Raw genomic sequence first — 10,169 nt, 5'->3', positions numbered from 1 at the left:
TGTGTCAACTCTGATGGTACTGGATAGCTAATATAATATTGATGGGTGGGGTTTTCCGTGCTGTTTTATCAGATCCAAAACATTCTGGCATGCTTTGCATCCTGCTTTACTTCCTTTCACAAGCAGGAATGTGAGAGCCTGCTGGTGCTGTTATGCTGCTGCCTTTTTTGTACTTATTTTCATGCTCAGATGGAAGTGTTGGATGCTGACTTGAACTATCAAGCGGTGTCAATGAACTTGTCCCACTAAATTCCCTTATCTATGACCTTGACTTGTACAGGACACACCTAATTAACTTTCCTGGTAGAAGAACTTGAATAATCTTTAATGAGAGTTCAAATGAGGTAATAGGTAACTATGTTGGTCAGAGTGATGCAGTGAATATAACAAAAGTTCTATTTTAAAATCAGTGCCTAATATAGAATTCAATATTTCTATAATTTCCATTGTGTCCCTCTGTTTTCCATTGTGTCCCACTGTTACCATGGAGAAGGTACTATCTGCCTTAGACTAGTTTTTTTGATGTACTACTGACATTATACGGTAAGATCTTTACCCTTTACACATAGACAATAGATAACTTTTGGTAAAGTGACTAAAGCAACATTGTTATCGTTTCACAAAAGTGCTGTAAATAAGGTTTAAAACACTATTTTGAAACTGATAAACCATAGGTACACATCTCGTTACCACAACAGATAACTATCTCTGTATTTGTCTTTGTGGTAATTTGACTATGCTTGCTATTTAATAAGCAAGCAAACTACATATTTCTTCTGAACACTTTGTATCAACCATGGAGAGAGAGGCAATACAAAGCAGTAACAGATTGGATGACAATGTATTGGCTGGTATCTGAGTAACCTTGCAGTTTACTGCAGTTTACTACCGTACCAAAGTGTTTTGGCTTTCGTCACAGATCATAGATCTCAAATTTCTCCTGGATACATAAGAGACCTGTATAAATAAAGGATACATATATCAAAAATGAATACTGAATTCCCTCATGGTAATGGTATCATAATTCAGAAAAGTTTTGCTACCAAACACAGGTAGTTTTGTCTGTAATGCAAAGTGACTAAAACTGGCAGGATGACTCCTGTATTGAGCCAATGAAAAAGCTTAGGGGTTGGATTACTTATCATGCAAGGGGGAGGAGCTGGGCAGTCATAAACATTGAGGTATTTGAGCAGGGCCTCAGTTTTGCTCTGTGAGTGACTGGGGTAAGGACTATGAGCTTTCTTGTGCCGATCCTTCTAGCTCTGCTAGCCTCTGTGCTGGGGGGCCTATACCTCCTTGGCGTGTTCCGTCAGCGGCGTCCTGGGGAGCCCCCCCTGGATAGGGGTCCCATCCCCTGGCTTGGTCACGTTCTTGAGTTCCGCAAAGACACTGCAAAGTTCCTGGAGAGGATGAAGGAGAAGCATGGGGATATTTTCACCGTCCAGCTGGGAGGCTTCTACTTCACATTCCTCATGGATCCCCTGTCCTTCGGGACTGTCATCAAGGAGGCCCGCAACAAGCTGGACTTCATAAAGTTCGCAGAGCAGCTGGTGCTCAAAGTGTTTGGTTACCATAGCATAGAAAATGACCACAAATTTCTCCAGACGTCCAGCAACAAACATCTAATGGGGGACGGTCTAGTGGTCATGACGCAAGCCATGATGAGCAACTTGCAGAATCTGATGCTGCACAGCGTCAGCTCAAAGGAGGACCATAAGACCTGGATGGAGGATGGGCTGTTCAACTACAGCTATAACATTGTCTTCAGGGCAGGCTACCTGGCCCTGTTTGGTAACGAGACCCTCAAAGCCTCCGGGAGCCTGGAGAAAGCCAAAGAGATCGACCGGGTGAAGTCTGAGGAGCTCTTTCACGAGTTCCGTAAGTACGACCGTCTCTTCCCCAACTTGGCCTATGGGATTTTGTCACCCAGGGAGAAGATGGAGGCAGAGAGGCTGAAAAGGCTGTTCTGGAACATGCTGTCCGTGCAGAAGGTTCGCACCAAGGACAACATCAGCGGCTGGGTGAGTGAGCAGCAGCAGGTGAGGGAGGAGCATGGGATGAAGGAGTCCATGCAGGATCGCTTCATGTTCCTACTCCTGTGGGCGTCCCAGGGGAATACGGGCCCCGCTGCCTTCTGGCTGCTCCTCTTCCTGATGAAGCACCCGGACGCCATGAAGGCCGTTCAGGCGGAGGTGGAGGAGCTACTGAGGGAGACGGGACAGGAAGTGAAGCACGGCGGCCCTCTCATCGACCTGACCCGGGACATGCTGCTGAGAACTCCCATCCTGGACAGCGCCGTGGAGGAGACATTGCGTCTGACTGCCGCCCCAGTCCTCACTAGGGCCGTGCTCCAGGAAATGTCGCTCAAGATGGCTGACGGACAAGAGTACCACATCCGAGAGGGTGACCGCATAGGACTCTTCCCCTACACCGCCGTTCAGATGGACCCGGAGGTCCACCCCGACCCGCTCACATTCAAATACAACCGCTTCCTCACACCAGATGGCGGCAAAAAGACGGATTTCAAAAAGGGAGGGAAGAAACTGAAGTACTACAACATGCCCTGGGGTGCTGGGGTCACCATGTGCCCCGGGCGCTTCTTCGCCACCAACGAGCTGAAGCAGTTTGTCTTCCTCATGCTCACATACTTTGATTTTGAGCTCAAAAATCCAAATGAGGAGATACCGGATATTGACATCAAACGCTGGGGCTTTGGGTCTGTGCAGCCAACCAGGGATATTCAGTTCCGGTACAGACTCAGGTTTTAAACCTGTGAGTGACACAAACATGCCAACACTTATAATGTATCCTTTAATCTGCTAAAATGTTGATCTGATGTTATATATTACACTAGCTGGTGCCTGAACATTTGCATATCTTGAATAATATAAAAACTGGTAAAGTCAACAGTCTTACAATAACTGCATGATTGTCACATGTAATAGAATAGAATAAAATTCCATATTTTCTGTCTTTAAAAATGACTAGTAGTATTGTCTTTACCAGTTAGAAAGCAGAAAATGTATTATCAAAACTGGACATGGACAGAAACTTAATAGATGCTGGTCATGCTGATGAGTAACAGGAAAGGGTTTGCAAATAGTACTCTTGCTGCACAGATGTTAAACACCATCTCTATGCAGAAGTTGACCACTAAATGTATGAATGCTGCTGTACTGTTTTTGTTTAGGTTATAACCTGAGCACCATATCTTATGATTATGATTATTATGATTATTAGCTTATGCATAGGATTACACTGATATTATAGAAAATGTACTTTTGGTTTTAAGTTTTTAAATGTTTTCTCTTGAGATTTGTAAATCAGATCAAATAAAATGTGTTTATCCTTACAGCTGATTGACATGAATGATACCTTTCTTCCACAATCTTGTACCATTACACAACATAAATATAGTTATTATGATTTTTTGTGTCCCACATACAATACTCTCTGTGGTAAATTTACATACATGTTTTATTTAAAAAGCAAAAGGAAGCCTGCAGTACATTCAACTTTACTTGGGATTATTCAAACTCATCATTAGCACATATAAAAAGCCAAACATTTGTACCCTGCTGGGCAAAGGCAAATTGGACATATGTTTCCCAGCAACACCTCCCCTTTGTGGCTATGGGCTATATATTATTATAATATATAATATATAATATTACTTACCATAAAAAGAGAATGGAAACTCCCAGTTACTTGGAAAACAGAAAAAAACTGCTGTAAAGCTCCCCATCTGCACTTTGTTTCAGTTGTTTTGATTCTCAGATGTGTGATTTCACTGTCTAAAAACAACTTGTTGAGCATGTATTGTCTGTTTTTGATCATTATCTGAGAAGGTAGAACACATTATGTGTTGCAGTGGAGGCTCAAGATTCATGTTTGGATTCATATATCCTCCTTTTTTGTTTGTAAAAAAACTACCACAAATACTCATTGATTTACAAATTAAAGTTGAAATCCTTCATTTGTATTTCAGCCCGACTGGCCCACCACTTGTTTTGTTGAGAAATAGGGTTGAAGAAATATGACCACTCTACAATTCTAAATGCAAGGACTAACATTCCATGATATGGAAATTATAGTTTTAATCATATATTTCAAAGCTATACATATATTGTTTACAAACAATTAAGGAAATCCTTATTGTTTCGTAAAACCTTGTTAAGTAGCACTTTGTAACTTTGTTTACAAAAGTGCTATATAATAAATTATTATTATTATTATTATTATTATTATTATTATTATATTTCCGGTCAACACGCATTAGGCATTTAAGTCATATTCTTTCACAATCAATGGGTATTTATAATGAATTTAAATGACCATTTAACAGCGGAAGAAATCCCAGATTGTAATCAGGGTTCATGTGTTTTACATTTGGAGTGTTCCCTCATGAATTACAATAAATACAGTACAACCAAATTAGACATCTTTGAAAGAAAAAAAACATTAAAAAATCAGTTGTGTCACTGTAGCGACACAACCTGATCATTTCTGTGATTTAGTATTATGGACATGATAATGATATGATAGTAACTGATCGTAGATAATGTCTTCAAATGGAGACTCCTGACCTTTGATCATTATAAAAAAAACGAAACTAGCCTGGAATGACTTCTTAGAGCAGAAAACAGGCCAGTAAATATGGTTAGACTGAGCAGTCACCTTGCATTAGACATCTTATTATTGCTGGGCAACCCAAGATGGCATGAAATACAGTTCCTCTGCCTCAATAGTGTTGCCGGCCTTGTGCTCAACAATATCGGCTATGGCTAGTGAACACAGTGTACATGGATTTTGGGGTCATTTAGTTATGTGCTTGTGTGTCGACAGCAAAACCTTTTGACCACTGCTTTCTATTTAAATGTTACCAAAACTATGGCATCACCATGGTATCTACGTCAGTTTTCCATGTTCAAAACCAGCAACTTCCCTCTCAACGTGCACCTTCCCCTGGGCCTCCCCTAAAATAGAAAGAAACAAGGGTTCAAAATAACACAGGAGCCAACTGAAGAACACAGCAAATCAATCAATCAATTAAGCCCAAGGCAGAGGCATACACACATGTTATTAGGGAATTTAATGTTCACTCCGGGAAGTGTTATTTGTGGTCATACTGACATATTTGTTGTGCCATAAGCTATGAGTTGTCAAACCTTACACCTTTGCCTTGGCACATAAAAGGCAAGTATCACACAGATATAAATTCCTGCATTTAATTTCATCACCAATCATGAAGTATTCACCGTATTCTGTCATGAAGAGGGCACTGTCAAATGAAGTGTAACTTCATTTATTACTGCTGGTCATTTGAAAGACATTTTGATTACTTTCACTCTGAATAAATCCATGCCTTGCAATATTCCATCGTTTACTCTTACTGACAGTCCAATCTAAACCTTAAGAGACCAAAATGTTTTGCTGATGTGTAACCCAGACAGATAGAGCCTATTAATAATGCACTTCAAGTATTATGAAATGAGTTAAATAAATAGTAAGAACTTGGAAAGATGATTTGTGACATCATTATTATTTAGCAGTATTTCATTAGTTTTGCATAATTGAGAAACTATTCAACCCATGAGAACCCCAGTCTCGTTGTGAGTTAACCAATCAGAAGTGTAGATCCGCCCTACGCCTCTTTGGATTATGGAAAAATCATATAGCTCTGTCTTTTCCGTGTTAGCTCTCGTGAAGATTGCGCTGAAGATTCCTGCCACGTGTTTGAAGAAATGCTTTTAAAGTAATTTTCCTTAGCAAGATCTACTTAGAGCTACTTACTTCCATTATTGAGAATTAGTCTAAAGACTAGTGTTACTTTGACCAGCGTCGAGTGAAATAGAGTGGAATAGCATAGCTCCTCTAGCAGATAGCCTCATAGCTAACAAAGTTATCTATGGAGCTGTTCAGTTTTCAAAGACATACGAGCCTTCCACAAACCCACAATCTCCGAATCATCTGCTGTAACCTTGGACAGATTTCCTTTGGCCGGGTTTTTTGGGTGAGTTGAGTTAATTCCCTTTGGATCCTGGATTTCGTCCTCCTCCTGCTACGCTCCTGTTGGAGGAGTTGTGCGGAGCGTGGACTGGCGAGCCATTCCCAACGTCCCTTTTGTTGATTTGATCTGAGCGAAAAAAGGAGAGACACTGCATTGTGCCTTCAACTGCACCTGTATAACTGCACCCAAACTGAATTCACGCCTCATGAACTAATGTTTGGAAGACAACGTCGCTTGCCAGTTGATTTAGCATTTGGCTTACCAGTTAATAGTTTCTCCAAGTCACATTTCCAGTACGTGCAAGATCTCAGGAACCGCTTGGAAGAAAGCTATAGAATAGCCACAAAGAATGCCATGAAAACAGTTGAACGCAACAAATTCTGGTTTGACAAGCGTGTAGTCAATCATACCCTTAAGATTGGAGATTGTGTATTGGTGAGAAGTGTCCGACTCAGAAGGAAACATAAGTTAGCCGACAAATGGGAACCTGATGTTCATGTCATAATCAAGCAAGCTGGTGACCTTCCTGTGTATACAGTTCGGCCAGAAAGCAAGGATGGCCCACTTCGCACATTGCACTGAGACCTGCTGATACCATGTGGATTTCTACCAATAGCTGAACCTGCCAGACCTGAAGTGCCAAAACCTGTCCATCAACCTTGAACACGAAGAAATCCTGGAACCGCCAATGCTGAAGAGGATGAAATAATCAGCAGCCATTCTGACTCAGAAGAAGAGATGTTCTATGATCAGTATATCAACCCACCGACTATAACCAAGCTGTACTCCGACCTGTAAGTGTTCCGGTTGAGCCAAACCCTGCTCCCGTCAAACCTGTGGGAAAAGACTTACTTGAGGCAGAAGCTTCTTCCAACCTGGAACCTGCAATCGGAAGCACCCCAGATGTGACGCCTGCCATGTCATTTGATGTATCAAACATTATGGATGAGACATTACCTGTCCCGTCAGACATGTCATACAGTGACAGTAGCAGAAATGAGAGGATGCCAGACAGTGAAACTAGTCAGGATAAGTTGATGACTAGTCAAGAAGCTATGACCACAGAGATGAAGTTCAGGAAGGTCGACAAGAACCGCTCCCATGATAAGTACTCCAGTGAGGCAGGAGCCAGAGCCTTCTCAAGATGCTGAGGCTGAAGCTACATTCAGACGCTCCCACTGTCACAGAGAGCAGCCTGACAGACTCCAGTACAGTCAGTCAGGGAATCCTTTGAGTCTGGTCATCCAGTCACTATTACAAGGCCTTAGCGCTGCCTGCACCGCTTCACTAAATCCCCCACACACAAGCCACCCTTCAGGTATGCCCTACATCTGCCAGTCACATGGGTGTAACGGGACGTACACACCTTCAGGAGGGGAGAGTGTAACCCAGACAAATAGAGTCTATTAATAATGCTATTAAATAAATACTTCAAGTATTATGAAATGAGTTAGCTCCATGTTAGCTCTCCTACTGATCAGAACTGTATGTACTATGCGTTGAAGATTCCTACCACGTGTGTGAAGAAATGCTTTAAAAGTAGAACTACTTACTTCCATTATTGAGAATATAAAAGACTAGTGTTACGTTGACCAGTGTTGAGTGAACTAAAGTGTGGAGTAGCATAGCTCCGCTAGCAGATAGCCTCATAGCTAACAAAGTTATTTATGGTGTTGTTCAGTTTTCAAAGCCTTCCACGAACCCACAATCTCCGAATCACCTTTCCAGAGTTCCTGTTTCAAGCTGCTGTAACCTTGGAAATATTTGCCTTGGCTGGGTTTTTTGATTGAGTTGAGTTCATTACCTTTGGATATTGGATTTCATCCTTGTCCTGCTACGCTTCTGTTGGAGGAGTTTTGCGGAGCGTGGACTGGTGAGCCATTCCCAACGTCCCTTTTGTTGATTTGATCTGAGCGAAAAAAGGAGAGACACTGCATTGTGTCTTCTGGATTTCGCTAGGACAGATCCTTTGCATCCACACACACTTGAACCACTGGGCGGACCCTGGTCCATGGACTGAGACTAAGTAATCACAAATCTCATCCACTCATTGGAGTGTGGTACTATTTTTGTAATGTTACTTTTTGAAGTTTATTGATGTTTGAATCCAGAGTATACATGTATTGACACTGATATTTGATTTTGGGATGTGAATATTTGATTTTGGTTCTTTACAATCTTGTGGTTAAATCCATGTCAGAATAAGTTCTGGTTAAAATATGTTCTAGGTTTAATAACTACTTAGAGGTAATTATAACTAAAAGACCAAAAGACCTACTGGGTAATACCAAAATAGATTCAAGTTTAAAAATAAAAAAAAAAGAAACTTGAAATAATTAATATCTTATACTAAAATACTTAATATTAATACAAAACAAGGTGTTAAATAACATAGTAAATCTCTGTTTAGAATGAGGGATCAGGTTGTAAAAGTAACTAACCATATGGGTAAATGAATAATTAGTCATACTTATCTCACAGGAAATTAAAAGCCTTGGGTTGTACTGTTAAAGAAAAAGGTGTTGATTATTGGCATTTAAGAGTTACTGATATTCTCATTGTATCATTTTACATTCAAAATGTTATTGTTATGCGTTGATTTTCTACTTTTCAAAAAAAATACATTTGAAGGAAGAGAAAAGAAAAGAAAAACAAGGAAGAAAGGAAGAAAACATTATCCTACCTTTTAAATATAACATATGTCTCCGTGTGATTCATTCTTGCTTGTGCACACCACCCTCTCTTCTGAACGAGTCTTCATCTTCTGATATCTGGTCCATACCCAAATTCAATACACATATTCTAGTCACCGGTGTTCATACCAAAACACGGGTTACAGATGCATATGCTGAGGTTATACATTTGACCAGATTTCAATAAGTGGACATTTTGTAAAAGGTGAATTAGCCTAGGCAGAAAATGCATGTCAAATTTTTCTGATGAACTGTGTTACATACAGTAGAGGTCTCAATAGAGCGTGACATGTTCATATATATTTTGACTTGCATTAGAAATACTGTATGAAATTCTATACTATACACTGCAATGTTAACAACATTTCACTACTTGCAAAAGTAAGGGAATAAACTAAAAATCCATGTGTCATTGTGATATTTCACCCATTTATGCTCCATGTAGTTGACACATTTATAAAACAAAACACAGTATAAACTACATTATTATGTGTGTATTAGTGTAAACAGTTAACCATAACACACGTATGCACTTGATGTATTTGCATTTTCCTGTATCCATCAAGAAAAAACTGTAGAGGTTACAATATACAGTAGTCTTTCCATCCATGTTGCCATGAGACACACACGCACTGATAAGTCACAAGGCTCCGGAGGTCTGGAGCAGCATCAGGGAAAACTTTCTGTGTGAATGAATGGGCTGTACAACAGAAACCATCCTGGATGAAATAAACAAATAGTAGGGCGGCCAGTCATGGAGGCGACCAAGCTTGGGGAAACAATGGAGCCATTGGCAGGAGACTGGACTCCTGAGTGTCCTGCCTGTACTTGGTGGTGAGGGGTTTTGAAGAAAAATGACCCATTGTCTCGCTCTCTCATCCTGCTTCCGAGCCTGTGCAGCTAAGCTAAAGTCTCTGGAAGCAATCCCAGGATGCTCTACTGTAAAGAATAGTAAACGCTATGATCCCCATGGAGAGGTAGGTGCATCTTTTTTCCCTCACCATTTGTCTGTGATGCTGTTAATACTGTCTGGATGTCTGGAGGCTTTAGTAATGTGAATGTAATGGCATGTAGCTAGACACACTATAGTACTAGTGGAGAATAATGTTGTGTTGTTAACTCAATATTTCTTCCTATGTTATTGATACAGAGAAATTAATGTGAATTGTTAATGTTTCTTGGCTTGCAAACCGGTCAAAATGCAGAAACATATCTTAGCAAACAAGCCCCTAGAAGTAGAAGGAGAAGCTAGAAGTATTTTTGATTTATTTAATCTAGATAAAAAATATATGAGCTTTTTTTGTCATCATATTATGTGGAAAGCATACCCTACTCCATAATACAATGTTTCTGTACAATGTTTCCATGCAGCGATTTTGACTCTCCGGTCTGTTGCTCTAGAAAAAGCACTATTCTTACTATTCTTATACCCCTGGGGCTAACTGTATACCTCTTAAACAGTACCC

The 10,169-nt window shown here is 40.4% G+C and overlaps 1 protein-coding gene across 1 annotated transcript; it reads left to right on the top strand.

Annotated features, from left to right (window-relative positions):
* Positions 1 to 1,134: 1,134 nt before the first annotated feature.
* LOC310819105 (5-beta-cholestane-3-alpha,7-alpha-diol 12-alpha-hydroxylase-like) lies at positions 1,135 to 3,352 on the top strand. Its single transcript, XM_083690329.1, has one exon. The coding sequence runs from the start codon at positions 1,233 to 1,235 to the stop codon at positions 2,766 to 2,768; it is 1,536 nt and encodes a 511-aa protein (XP_083546455.1). The 5' UTR covers positions 1,135 to 1,232; the 3' UTR covers positions 2,769 to 3,352.
* The last annotated feature ends 6,817 nt before the right edge of the window (positions 3,353 to 10,169 follow it).

The sequence above is a fragment of the Argentina silus genome, assembly GCF_951799395.1.
Source record: "Argentina silus genome assembly, chromosome: 18".
In the NCBI taxonomy this organism is placed as follows: domain Eukaryota; kingdom Metazoa; phylum Chordata; class Actinopteri; order Argentiniformes; family Argentinidae; genus Argentina; species Argentina silus.
The sequence above is the reverse complement of the archived record's forward strand: the minus strand, read 5'-3'. Positions and strand labels throughout refer to the sequence as shown.